At 38.2% G+C, this 14,418-nt stretch overlaps 1 protein-coding gene across 7 annotated transcripts in view; it reads left to right on the top strand.

Annotated features, from left to right (window-relative positions):
• JMJD1C (jumonji domain containing 1C) overlaps window positions 1-14,418 on the top strand; it is a 166,439-nt gene that overhangs the window by 143,274 nt on the left and 8,747 nt on the right. For 6 of the 7 annotated variants that reach the window (XM_030031426.2, XM_030031425.2, XM_030031428.2 and 3 more), the window contains 13 exons: window positions 688-889; window positions 2,650-2,864; window positions 3,878-4,030; window positions 6,695-6,784; window positions 8,060-8,187; window positions 8,369-8,582; window positions 9,060-9,274; window positions 9,768-10,046; window positions 10,446-10,614; window positions 11,023-11,113; window positions 11,226-11,356; window positions 12,447-12,569; window positions 13,601-13,740. In XM_030031426.2, coding sequence (XP_029887286.1) covers window positions 688-889; window positions 2,650-2,864; window positions 3,878-4,030; window positions 6,695-6,784; window positions 8,060-8,187; window positions 8,369-8,582; window positions 9,060-9,274; window positions 9,768-10,046; window positions 10,446-10,614; window positions 11,023-11,113; window positions 11,226-11,356; window positions 12,447-12,569; window positions 13,601-13,740 — 2,150 coding nt within the window. Of the gene's footprint in view, window positions 1-687; window positions 890-2,649; window positions 2,865-3,877; window positions 4,031-6,694; window positions 6,785-8,059; window positions 8,188-8,368; window positions 8,583-8,832; window positions 8,938-9,059; window positions 9,275-9,767; window positions 10,047-10,445; window positions 10,615-11,022; window positions 11,114-11,225; window positions 11,357-12,446; window positions 12,570-13,600; window positions 13,741-14,418 lie in introns of those variants that run through there. The other variant, XR_005933604.1, reaches the window with a different exon arrangement.

Here is a 14,418-nt window from a genome sequence, read left to right as displayed (position 1 = left end):
TGAAAATTGCACATAGTACTCAATAGATTTGGTCCTTGTGTTACTCAGGGTCAGATCTGCTGACTTCAATATAGAAAATGGAATTGTACTACTTAGCCTTGCAAAGCCAATAAACTTGACAGGGAGTAAATGGATTCTGTTCTTCATTATGCCAGTTATTTTATATTAAGTTCAGATGAGTTACATGTGAATAGAGCTGCTCTTCTGTAATCATATCTGTAACCCTCAGCAAAAATAAATTTTGAAGAAGTAGGATATGGGGTTTTTTTAAGCTCTGCTTTCATTCATTAAATTGTTGCCTTCTTTGCATACATCTTCACTTGAAAAAGAATTCAAACCTTTCTTGGGGTATTGTATTTCTTTGCTTAGTTTGTAAGAATGAGATTCTGAAGGTGGTTTTGGTGGAATATTTGGTGAACAATACACCTAATATAAGAGAAAATACAATGTTGTAGGTATTTCTGGTAGCTCAGCAGGTACTTAACTGTGCTCCTGCCTGTGTAAGTCTGATTGGTAGCTATGTTTTTTTCAAGTTCAGTGCTGACAGGCGGACAAATGGAAGTACTAATGAAATACGTTGTGCAGGTAACAAATGTACTTTCTGAAACGTTGAACGCTGACTGATCTGACTGGGTTCTGTTAATAAGGGCTCCAGTACCTCATCTGAAACTCTCCTTACTTTTGCAGCTGGTATACCTCGCTCAGTGTTAAAAGATTGGCGCAAAGTAAAGAAGCTGAAGCAAACGGGAGAGTCCTTTTTGCAGGATGATTCTTGCTCTGAAATAGGACCAAATTTGCAAAAATGCAGAGAATGTAGGTTAATAAGAAGTAAGAAAGGAGAAGAACCAACTCACTCACCAGTATTTTGTAGATTTTACTACTTTCGGCGGTAAGTACAGCTATTTTCCTGACAATGTGGTGTTTTAACTTTTAAAAATGATACTGACAAAGGACTTGTGTGCTTGAAAGCTTGTCTGATTTTTCTGGCTCAGTCAGTCTGCCTGATAAAAGACACCATCTAATTTAACAGTATTTACATTTGTATTTCTTACTTCTTTTGTGGATTGACTTCATTGCTGTTTAAAGCTTTATAGCGAAGAGATCAGAACAGCTGCCCAGTGTACCTTAGGCAAGCAGAAAATACAGCACATCACCATTACACAGGTGTCTGACATTTGAAGTGGGATTTTCAAAAGGCAAGCTTCAGTTATTCTGGACAAGTTGTAAAACTGCAGAGTTGCACTTTTTCGTAATTGTTCTTATGCCAGTATATGGTGGGAATGCTGCTCAAGGTTTTCTGGGAGTTTTCTGAGGACAGAGGAGTTGTGACCTCCTTTTTCACAATTAATGGCCAATCAAGGAAAACTCACAAGTCAGGAAGATAATTTCCAGGATGCAGCATAGCGTACATGGTGCAGGCAGCACAGCTATTGAGACAGACCAAAACAGCTTTAATTTGCATGCAGCCTGTGTTGTCAGTATATATCCAACTTGTTTTGATCAGGAAATTTTCGCTAGATTGGGTTTAGTATGTTATAATGAAGCTTTAGTTACAGGACTTGATAGTGCTACAGGAATCATTTCAAGGTTGGACTTGGAATACCTTCTGCGTAAGAATATTTGCTTCCTAATGTGGCAGTGTCGGAGTTTTGGGTTTTTTTCTCCTCTATAAAGGAGAGAACGTCAGGGATAAAGTTTTGCCAACATTTGAAAACACAGTTACGGAATTTAAAAATGTGAATGTTTTGAATATATTGTGGTAAATTTTGCAGCAGTTTTAATTATTTTCATTGTGTTTAGATAGTAGGGCTTGAATTGTAAACAAAGTTTGCCCTACTGTTGTAAGTTGTTACTGAGAATTCATAATTTCTTCTTTTTCATTAAATACATATCTAAATATCATTTTTTGGTACTCAGTTCTGACCTCAGGACTATTTTACTGGCATTGCTGTAAAATTCCTTAACTGCTATAATAATTGCATATGTATAATGAATTATCCTGTATTATACCAGATGGAATAATTGATTGTTACTGCTTAAAAATAGGCTAAGTATAGTCAGGGTTAGTGGAATGGTATCGCGTAGGATAACAGGAAAGCCTTTTGTTATTTTAAAGGTCAGAAATTAGTGGATACAAAAACGTTATCTTGCATTCATAATTTGTTCTGCCTAGAAAGACTTAAATGTAGCGTTCGAACTCCTGTTTTCTGAGTACGAGAGCAGTAGGATGGAAAGATATATAAAATATGAGTCAGACTGAGTGATTGCTGTTACAGACACTCCAAAAATTAAAGGTGAGGAATAGGTGGAACCAAACTTTGGCAAAAAAAGAAAAATAAGAGAATTTTCTTGTCTGCAATTTTTAAGCAGTAATAAATGTTACAGAGAGAGAATGATAAGTAAACTGAGTGCAAAAAGTGCCTAAAAAAATTAGTTTTAGTTTTCATGCTTCCTTACTGTTTGTTTTAAAACCGTTTTTGGCAGTAGGATTTATTTTTAAATTAAAAAATATGGCAGGATGCTAAAGAAGGTAAAGAAAACTTACTTGTTGTAAGACATAAGCATAAGCAGTAAGGTGAATCAGCAAGTAAACTGTAAGTCACAGAATATAATGACATATGCATTTAAACTATCTGTTCTCATTTTTAGGTTGTCTTTTAGTAAGAACGGAGTGGTTAGGATAGATGGTTTCTCCTCTCCTGATCAATATGATGATGAAGCACTGAGTTTATGGACACATGAAAACTATGAAGATGATGAACTGGACCTAGAAACTTCTAAATACATTCTAGATATCATAGGTGATAAATTTTGTCAGTTAGTAACATCTGAGAAAACAGCCATGTCCTGGGTGAAAAAAGACGGTAAGGAAATCTCAGATGCTCTCAAGTGTTCTGCAGTTTTACTCGAGTGTTTGCATTCATTGTGACCCATTGCTTTCTTTTGAGTAGCTCACTTCACTGGACTGATGTGTTGAATTTTCCTAGGCTATTTTGTAAGAGCATATGTCAGGAAGGGGCAGGGACCTTCTTCAGTGGGCCAGCCCATTCCCCCTTGCTGTGCTGGGCCAGAGCTGGGGCCAGGCTGCTGTTGGGATTGGAGCGGCCTCGGTTCCCAGCTTGGCCTCCAGCTCTCCAGCCAGAGCAGCCAGCTCCAAGCCAAGGCTCGCAGTGAGCCAGGTACCGACTCTGCCAACAGACGTTGTGTCTCTGACGTGTCTCCTTCCCAAAACAAAGAAGAATAATGTGACAGCGTGGGCCCTGCAGAGCATGTGCTAACACCATCGCCTCCTCCCCACCAAAGCCACAGTTAGTCCGTCCTTCTGGCCCATGGCAGATGGGCACAGGCTGGAGACGGGTGGGTGGCTCCACTAATTCCAGGCAGTACGAGGAGGAGGTGGGGCAGAAAGCAGAAGTACTAGCCAGGTCTCCAGGACAGGCACCTCCCTCCCCTCCTGCTAACTTTAACCATCCAACTCACCAGTTCAGCTGCCGTTGAGATTAAACATGTCCGATAGGCAGTGTTGAAAAACCCAGCTCTCTTCATTGCATGGGGTTAAAAGTATATGTTAAGTTCTTCTTCATAATTGCAGCCAACTCATGTTGAGCAAAAATATTCTTTCTGTATTACTTTAGTCTGTGGTTTTTGGATGCTTTAATTTCTTTATAGTGTATTGATAGTAGCATTGATGGGGATGCTGTGTAATGCAACTAAGGGGGTAGATGTTGATGGTCTGTTTATGAAGGATCATTTTCCTCCCCCCACACCCAGTTGCATCTGAGGGGAAAAATTACGAATGCTTCATCTGTAAAGACTATTCATTCTGTGCTTTGCATTTAAATTTCAGTCCTTTTATTCTGCTTATTTTGTATTTCAGCCAAAATTGCATGGAAGAGAGCAGTGAGAGGAGTCCGTGAGATGTGTGATGCATGCGAAGCCACATTATTTAACATTCATTGGGTCTGCCAAAAATGTGGATTTGTGGTCTGCCTAGATTGTTACAAGGCAAAGGAAAGAAAAAGTTCTAGAGGTCAGTGCTTTATGAACTAGAGTATTGTATAGGCTGTTTATTCTAATTTGTTGTAGAGCTGCTGATCCACTAGTGTAACTGCCTTTCTGTAAAGTGTTAAATTACTGCTTGTGTGTTTTGGTTTCTCTTAGATCTTTTTCACCTCCTTTTTTTGTCGGTAGATATAGAATCAGTCATTCAGAAAGTAACTGCTGTGGGGGCTATTTTAGGTCTTTGTCCACTTTTCAGTCTTTTTGTGTGGGTTGTCTTGGATTGCTTGTGCCTTGCCCCTCAAGGTTAAACCTTGTTCTTCAGCTGTGAGACTGGCACTCCATTACACCTCCCTGCTTTATGGTAACTCATTGCTGTTAAGACTTGCCTTGATTTGAGTACTTTCTGGAGTCCTCCATTCAGAAGTTTGTCATACTGACTTAGCAGCCTACTTTTTTATTATAAGAAAGAAAGAGATGGAGAAGAATACTTCACATATTATTTAAAATGAGTGTTAATGGAGGTTTCACAATCCAGCAGCCTGCACACATACTCAGTTTAGTCCAACTCCTGTGCTTTAATGGAAATGTCTAGTTTAGTCTGTAGTGAAGTGTAAGAGGACTGACTTGCAAACCTGTGGTTTCTGAGTGACCCAGCCTGGTTGCAATTGAAAGGAGGAATGGCTTGGAAGATTGATCTGGTCATTCAGCCCTCGGCTGTGACATTGGTGCTCGGGCTGCTTGTTGGAAAAGACTGCCTTCCCCTGGGTGGCAGGCACTGTGCACTGGCACAGTCCTGTGGTCAAACACTGTGCCAGGAACTGATTCAAGTATAATGCTGTTTTGAAAAGCATTTCCATGTTTGTCATAGCAGCATAATGTCACAGATGTGAAATGTTAGTAAAATAAAGTTTAACTGTTAGGTGGCAAACCTTTGATAAATGGAGAGACTCATCCACTTTGTCCTTGGCTTGCAGTGAGAGGCCTCCTACACTGTGCTGATAGGATGTTCCCAGAGACTTCCATCAAAGCCTGAAGTTTCTAGGGAACTAATGTTAGCATTTTCCAACACGGAGAACGGTCATTAATGCTTTAATGCTGGAGGCTGCTTCAGCAGCTGTTAACTGGCTTAAGACTGTGTGTGCGCATCCATCTGACGTGGCTTGGGATATACGCCGAACGTTATTTACCCTAGTGGGAACATGCAGTCAGAGGCTTTTTATAGTGTGCGTGTTAACCAGCCAGGAAAATTTTAGTAAAATGTCTTCAAAGCTTAAAAAAGCAGTATACAGAAGCAGGCTTCTTTTCAGTCTTCTAACACGGAAGATGTTCTCCTTACTGTTCATCACAACATTACATGCAGAAGCAGAAGTGCGATAGCTTCCCCCTCCGTGGCTTTATTTCTAATGATGCTGTAGGATTCGTGTGAACTATATCCCTCGTTTGGCACTCTCTTACAAAGTTCAGAACCACCCACCCATCTCTATATAATAGCACTCTATATTGCACCATTTTTCCTGGAACCAGTAGTTGTTTTTACAGTTAATAAATTTAATGGAGAATACACTGGTTTCCCCCTGCTTCATCAGGAATGTTAGAGGTTTAAATATTCCATATTCAGATATTTATTGATGAATTCTCTCATTACTACATGAATGAATGAATATGCATCCATTGTTACCTTCAGACAATTCATGGCACCATCAAGTGGAATGCCATATGATGGCATTTCAGTGATAAAATATATTAAGTAGATATATGCTATTTTGTTTTTTGATTTATGTTTGTGACCAGTTACATATTTCAATGTTTTAGGAGTTACAAAAAACTGCAAAATAGCTAACAAATCTAATATTTCTCTGAAGGGAACATTTGGTACGTTGCTTATCTACTACAGTGTAAGAAAATAATTCCCTTTTCAGAGGGAAATTGCATTCCTATTTCTGCCCCAAAATCACATAGCAGATCAGTGACCAGTTGCTTGGCCAGACATTTTTTGCTCTCGTTCTTCCTGGAACTTTATAAAAAGCCCCTCTCTCCTACCAGTTAGGCCCTCCCTGCTGCCACAAATGATTTTCAGCCAGTACATACAGACTTGTGGTTTCATTGTGCTTTAATCTGACATAAATCCATGATGCAACTTCCCTCTCCTTTGTGCCACCAGTAACATCGGTGCAGCTGCATGGAAGGCCAAATCAGAGAATTCATTTGGTTACAAGTTCATCTTTTTGGCTTGTTTGGCCCTCTCTGGTCAAAGACAGCCACTTCAGTTGGAGTGTAGATTGTGTCAAATTAAATTAACCATACAATCGCAGCCTAACTGTTTCTCTCTTCTGTGTTGGAATTCATCAGGGGAGTCTCACTGCCTCAATAGCAATTGTAAAGGATTTCGGCTTATGCTAAGTTGGCAACTTGCTAAATGTAATAAAGGGAATATACTTTGAAACTTTGAGGTTATTGGCAAGAGTCTGTGTTACAGGTGCAGCTATTTCAGATTTCAGTGTTGTCAAAACTCTTTATTCTTTTCCTTATTGTGAAAAGTAGCTGTTGTATGCAGATTTTTGTCACACAGGATACCAGGACAGAAGACTTACAGTATGTATAGAAAATTGTTTCTAACTAAAACAAATCTGAAAAATGTTAGTTAGCCCTGTGTACCACTTAAAGTAAAACAATTGGCAATGTTATTTTGCAGATAAGGAGTTATATGCCTGGATGAAGTGTGTGAAGGGACAGCCTCATGATCACAAGCACCTGATGCCAACACAGATTATTCCAGGCTCTGGTAAGACCATGTGTGAACAAGCAGGAAGTGTTTTTTCCCAGGCCTTTCTGTGAAGAGAGGCCAGAGTCATTTCTTGAAACTTCTCATTTTCCATTTAAAAAATTGTGAATTGTGTCAAATCATTGCAGGAAGGCAAGCGATTCTGGGCAGTTAACAGCAAGGGGCACAGATGATGAAGAGAGAAAGAGGAGTATGCGGACAGATGTCTGAAGGGGTTTTGGGGACAGGCAGTGAAGAAATTCAGAGTGTTTGTTGTGACTGTTTTGTACCTTTTCAGAGCAGAATAAAATAGCCAGAATGTACTGAATAAATCTGACCTTAGCTGTTAAAAGAAAATCTTGGACTAGTACTGCCAAGGAGCATTGTGTGACAACAGATTTTTGGGGGTTTGCTTTTTGCTGTTTTCTGTCTGTCCCGTCCCCGTCCGTCCGTCCGTCCCCCCCAAAAAAAAATATTCATGTGTGGTTTTGGTTGGACATCTGGTTGAGCATCGTAAAGCAAAATGCAGTGAAGGAGCTTGTGATAAATGGAAAAAATAAGGATTAATCCTAAAGCCAGCTAAATTCAGAATTTTTCTTGCAACCAAGTAAGTTTTACAAAGAAGTGCAGTTAAGTGTGGTGGTGGTTGTTAGTGCAACCATTATTTTATGGGTTGCTGCATGTTAGTTCAGGTAGAAGTGAAGGTTGGTTAGATTCCATAATAAATTCAACTTGTGACATTCCCCAGAACAGGTTCCAGACTGAAACTGGTTTTAATTTTAAATTGTAAAGTGAACCACTCATCTGGAAACAGCACAGTGAAGACTGCCTACGTAACCTTGGTTTTGTTCTTCTGTGCATACCCATTACCAAACAGCCTTAAATTACATGATCACATACTAATTTTTTTGTCAAGACGTGGCTCACTTCAGTCTGTAGTTTGACGGCTTTATTAAAAGAAGCAATGATGCACCCGTTGAACAGTGAGGAGTAAATAATGAATGACTGGCTTGCTTGGTGTGTGCCATGTAATGGGAATGCAGAGTGAAGGTTAGATTATTCAGAAGAGTAGCATGCAATTATTTAATTAAAGACTTTGTCTCTTTCTGCATGAGCTTTAAGGTAAACTGGACAGTCTTTTTACAGTGTTTTTGACTGTTAAATTTAGCATTTTTATTAGTTTTAACTTTTAAAAAGGTTTGGAGATAACATTTTAACATCACTGTGTGTGTATTGTAAAGAGGGACACAAAATGATTGAGAGCTGCTGATGGTTTTCTTCTTACTTGTCTTCTAGTTTTGACAGATCTTTTAGATGCTATGCACAATATTAGAGAAAAATTTGAAATTAAATCCCATTGTCAGTGTACCAGCAAGCAGAACATGCAAGCTGGCAAGCTTCCTGCAATGAATGGTGTGTCTCAGGTGAGTCTAAAATGTGTGTATATGTTGCAGTTTTTTCAGGTGTTCTGATTCTTGTGGATTTTTGTATTTGAATAGTACCAGTTGCATTTTAATTTGCGTATATGATGGTTAAGTGCTAGCCTTGTCTTTGAAATACATTAAAGCAGAGTTATATACTTAAAAATAAATTTGTTCTTTGCAGGTTTTGCAGAATGTCCTTAACCACAGTAATAAAATTTCTCTGTGCATGCCTGAGTCTCAACAGCAGAATACTCCTCAAAAGTCCGAGGCAAATGGTAGTACAAGTCCAAGGAGTGATGTAAGCACAGACAGCAAGTTAACACCGCCTGAATCCCAGTCACCGCTGCATTGGTTAGCTGACCTTGCAGAGCAGAAAGCCAGAGAAGAAAAGAAAGGTATATGTTTGAAATTGTCATATCATGTCCATGACTTTGGGGGCACCAGTGATACGTAATTGAATTAATTAGGAAAAAATCACAGTTTTCTGTTCAACAAAAAGAAAAGATGATGTTCTTTTCCCCCTTAATTTTACTCTTGAAAGTGCAATGCCTTCTCCTGGTGGCATCTGTTACCAGAAGAGCCACTAGTGGAATGCGTGTGTAATGTGACAGTGTTTCCAGCTACAGCATCTCTCATTTGTGACAGGTACTCACTCAGCTGCATGTCTGAGATGCTGAGGAAGGCCTTTTCATAGTCACACTGTTTGACTGCATTTTGAAGGATCTAGTTCATCCTCTGGTGTGTTTTCAGGTGAATAAAGCACTAGTGCTACAGTATATTACCACCACTGTAAAATGCAGGATACTGGTGCTGTTCCTATGTCTGCATTATGATGCAACAGTGTAAACTTCCAATGATTGTTTTTGTTTTAGAGAACAAAGAATGTCCTTCAGGAAAACATTCAAAGGAAGAGAAAGACCAGGATAATCTGGAGTCCCAAAACTGTAAAAGTTCTCCTCCTGCATCCCAGAACAACGAGCAGGGCTCAACATTACGAGATTTATTAACTACGACAGCAGGCAAATTGCGTCTAGGTTCTACAGATGCTGGTATTGCTTTTGCTCCAGTTTACTCTACAGGAACAGCAGTAAGTGTTTACAAGACGCATGGTTTTTATATCAGGATTTGAAAAGCTCTGTTGTTTGTTTTGGTACGTTGTAGTTAGAGCAGTCTGATAGCTGTATTGCTTTAAATACTCATTTATAATTAAAACTTTATATGCACGCACACATTTGCATTAACATTTTTTTATTTATTTATACATATACATACATATATACACACACACACATATATATATATATAATGGTAATTGAGACATACTATGAAGAAAATGTCCATGAAGTTAGATAAAGCCTAACCTGACAAAGTAAAGGAAGATTACAATATATTGAGTTTCGTAATAACTGTATATTTCTAACTTTTTCCGTGTAAGAATGCATGCAGTTTTCTAGAAAGGAAGTAGATAATTGCAAGCTTCTAATTGGTAACGAAATGTTGTCATTCTACTGCAAAAAGAATTGTGTTAACTTCATTTGCTTTTACATTGTTTAAGCATGCATTTGTTTGTCTTCTAACAGAGTGGCAAGAGTGGAAGGACTATGCCAAACATTCTTGATGACATAATTGCTTCCGTAGTAGAAAACAAGATTCCACCGAACAGAGCACCAAAGATAAATGTAAAATCTGAAATAAAAGATGAGCCAAAGGATGATAGAAAATGTATTCAGGATGACTGCAGTAAACGGTACAGTGATATTCAGTATTCATGGATCTGTGATAAGCATGTTTTGTGGCTCAGAGACCATAAAAACAACAACAACTGGAAGCTATTCAAAGAGTGCTGGAAACAAGGAAGGGTAGGTATTGAGCCGTTCGGTCTATAAAGTGACCTCAGCATGAATTCTGGGGGAGTTGTGTTAAAAGACAAATTTGCCTAACTCCATGTTTGAAAATGTATTGTTAGCAGTGGGCAAAAGCTTGTCAGGTATAACCCACATATGAACCTTGTGTAGTTTAAACCTCAGTTAACTGCCATTAATAAGTAAGAAATGACTGTTACAGAGATTTAAACTCCAAAAAGATGTGTGTATGACATCTTGGGTATGGTTGCCTTTGGAGGAAGTGCTAACAGCTCAGGAGGGCCAAGGTCTTCAGCGTATGTTTCAGATGCGTTTGTATTCCAGTTTAGTTGAAGAAGTTGTTTACTTGTGGAAGGATCGGTATTGATTTTTTTTATTGTATTTTATTTTTTACAGCCTGTTCTAGTGTCCGGTATGCATAAGAAAATGAACTTCAGCCTGTGGAAAGCTGAGTCAATTAGTCTAGATTTTGGAAACCAGCAAGCTGATATCTTGAATTGCAAAGACAGTGTTATTTCAAACACCAATGTCAAGGAGTTCTGGGATGGTTTTGAAGATGTTTCAAGTACGTTACTTTAAATGTATTATTCCCTTGATTCTGAACATGGTCAATGTTAGAAACTGCAGTTAAACATACTCTTTATGGATCTTTAGGCTTTGAAGAAACTTTAATATAAAAAGAAAGCTCTAGGTAATTTGCTTCCAGAGAATGTGATGGAAACTGGCATTTTGTACCTTTGCAGAATTAAAGATGTGCTAATATACTAGTTAGGTCTGACTAAGAAACAAATGTCATCGTTCCTCAACTAGTTGACTTTGTTTTGGTATCATTCTTGAGTCTTGAAATTAATTATCTCCTGGTTTATGGATGAAATCTTTATAGACAGGTTAAGAGTTCAGTTATATATTTCAGTTGAATAAAGTAAAACACCTACAGTCTATTAGTTTTTAGTAATTTCTATGTTACTTGCAGAACGGCAGAAAATAAAAAACGGGGAAACAGCTTTACTAAAACTGAAAGATTGGCCTTCTGGTGAAGATTTCAAGGCTATGATGCCAGCAAGGTATTTGAGTTTAATATTAGATATTCTTAAGTCAATCTCCATGTTGGGTTTTTTTTTTTCCCCTATGTAATGACACAAATTCAGTTGCGTTCTTCTTTCTTTTCTCCTCCAGATATGAGGACTTATTAAAAAGTTTACCCTTGCCTGAATATTGTAGTCCAGAAGGAAAACTAAACTTGGCTTCTCATCTGCCAGGATTTTTTGTCCGTCCAGATTTGGGACCCAGACTGTGCAGTGCATATGGTGAGTATGCCCTAGAAGCATAGCAGTCACCTCTTCTTTAAAAGTGTGACTGACTTACATATTAACAGTACATGAACCTCAGGCATGAGAGTTTATTTGCTTCTGCATTTCTTTCTGTCTTTTCTTGTGCTGTTATAGTCTTCTGAAGCATATAAGTGGTTAGCTACTTCTACACAGAGACAGATCCTGTCTTTAATAATGCTGTATGACAAAATACTTCCTGAAATATTATTGGGTTCATAATTCTGGTCATAAATAAATCCCAGCATATTTATCATAATTTGCATTTGTATTGTATACTGTGCGCTCAAAAACCTGTTTAGAAAAGGTTGTTTCCCTCAGACCTTTTCCAGCTGCTCCTTCTTTTGCAAACAAATTTGTTCAATTCTGTTTTACAGATTGTTCTAATAGGACAAGAAATGGGTTGTAATTTGTGGCATGATGGCTTTGATTTAAAAAGTTCTCCAGATGTCCTTTGAAATAAACATATTAATGATAGTGATCAAGGCATGGGTCTGAAGAACTGAATCATTAATGACGCTTTCATGTAATACTGCAACCTTAGTGTTCTGAAATGTCCCTTTGACTTAAGCATGTATGTTTTAACTTCTTAGACATAAAATTAATTTTCCTCTTTGCTTGGGGATTTCTTTTGATTAAGAACTCTGCTTACAGCCAGGCATAAAAGTGACACATTTGATTTGATAACCTTGTGTATTCATTGTACTTATATTCTGCCCCGAACAACATGAAAGGTTGGGAAGGAATGTAGTGGTCAGGAAATGTCTTCAGTTATTCTGCTGAAATGTGTGTTGCTCTGACACAGCTGCTCTGTAGGGACAGTTACCTGGGCTAAGAGATATCTCAAGGTCCCTGTTAAAAAGTAACATTTTCTTGGTTAGCAAGTGAAACAAAAGTGTATTTGTAGTTTGTATATCTCAGTATTTTCACATTAAAGCCTGTCTACCTAAAATGCTTTCCTGTGATGCTTAGTGTGCTTTCAGAAATTTCATCTCAGTTAGCTGTTGCACATTTCTATTTGAAGGTGAATATGCAATACAACAAATCTTAATTTTATCTTGTAACATAGGTGTGGCAGCTACTAAAGACCATGATATAGGAACCACAAATCTCCACATTGAAGTTTCTGATGTTGTGAACATCCTTGTTTATGTTGGCATAGCGAAAGGAAATGGAGTACTTTCCAAATCAGGTAAAGGGAAGCTCATTGTAAGAGGTGTAGGTGGACTGAATGATCTGCTCTTTTTAAAATTGACACTGTTCTTCTGAAGCGGATGAAAGATATCCATAAGTACTTGTTTAATCCTGGGAGAGTCTTTGTTTCAAGAATTTGCACACACATTAATTCTGCATAAAATACACTGCAGTTCATGAATGGTATTTTGAACTCTTTTCACTTTTTTTGCCATTACCTATAATTGATGTACCATTCCTATGCTGGGGCTGGCAGAGCTAATGAAAATGCAGGATGAAGGATTTTCCCTGGAAGCTGTGGTAGTTCTAACAATTATGTCAGAGTGATGTATTTGCCAAACCTTCTGTTTATTCTGCTCCCTCTGGATGCACTGTGTTTGCTCTATTGAATTTGGACTGTAATGTAATTTTTCAGCACTGGAGAGCTTAAATTGGTGTATGTTAGTCGTCTGTATGAGGTTTATTGCTTATGTGAAACAGTCTTTAAATCACTGAAATAGTTTTGTTTCTTTCCTCTTACTCTTGTGTCCTTCTATTCCATAATCAGCAAATGTAGATTTTGAGTGTGACTAACAGAGCTGCAGTAAGGTTTGCTGTCTTTTATTTGCTTTGTTTTCACTTGCATATGCACTGAGTTAATAGCAGCAAAACTTGAGCATATTGGGAGAGCTCTAGCTTCTTGACTAGCTGCTGCAGAACAGCATGCACAGCACTGCTGTTGCTGACTGCAGGAAAACACCTTTTTCATCTTTTAGTTTTTTTGGTGCCAGCCCTGCTTGTTTATTTCAAGTAGGAGAATGTGTTCTATCAAATTCAAGAAGTGTAAAAAAGTTTAAACATTGTTTTTAAGGTATTTATGGCATTCATGTTCTAGTAACTAATTACAAACACTGCACAAAAAGATCACCTGGGGGCTTCTGTTGTATTCAGCAGACTTATCTGCTCAGTTTCACGTAAGAAATTCAAAAAGAAGGTGTTTTAAGTTTTTCCTCTGTCTCACTTTTAAAAAATACTTTTGTTGAATCTTAGGAGTTTTGAAGAAGTTTGAAGAGGAGGATCTGGATGACCTTTTAAGGAAGCGGTTAAAAGATTCAAGTGAATTACCTGGTGCTTTATGGCACATTTATGCTGGCAAAGATGCTGACAAAATAAGGGAGTTTCTGCAAAAGGTTAGATTTATAATATGTGTTTTATAAATATAATCTAAGTAACTGGTAAATCAAAGGGGGCTGGCAAAAACCACAAACCCCACCCCTGTGCTTAGGGAAGGGAGGGAGCAAAATCCTTTCCTTTATAGCACATAAAATAAATTATAATTGGCCTGCTACATCGTCAACAATTAAAATATGTAACATGATACATATTACCTTCTTAAGGGTTACAGGTAGCCTGCAAACTCTGAAGGCTGAGGAAAGCATGGAGATCTATTCCTGTCCTTCTCTAATACAAAGGATCATTTGTAGGATAATGTTTTTCTGTCACTGATCCATTCTTGCATTATCAGATGCTGAAATTTTTGCGAATTGTCCTATGCAAAAAACCCTGACCTTGCAACCCAGCAGCCACTGATCTTCATAAGGGCTCTGTCACATCAGTTAGCTCAAAGAACGTGCCTTGGCTCTTAGTGAAGATGAAAGCAGTGGGGGATAATGTACCCAAGGGCAGCAGACTTCTTCAACATTAGCCACTTCAACAAGTTAGAGCCACATCAGAACCTTTCAGGTCATTGCTTACCACATAGGTTGAATATCCACCACTGGGCCATTGGTAGTCATCAATGGCATTAAATTTAGAGGTACAATCTGGGAAGCAGTTTTCTGTGCCCTTGTCTTTAGCATGTTTTCATG

This window comes from Aquila chrysaetos, chromosome 11 (genome assembly GCF_900496995.4).
Source record: "Aquila chrysaetos chrysaetos chromosome 11, bAquChr1.4, whole genome shotgun sequence".
Taxonomy (NCBI): domain Eukaryota; kingdom Metazoa; phylum Chordata; class Aves; order Accipitriformes; family Accipitridae; genus Aquila; species Aquila chrysaetos.
This window is presented reverse-complemented; position numbering and strand designations above follow the sequence as displayed.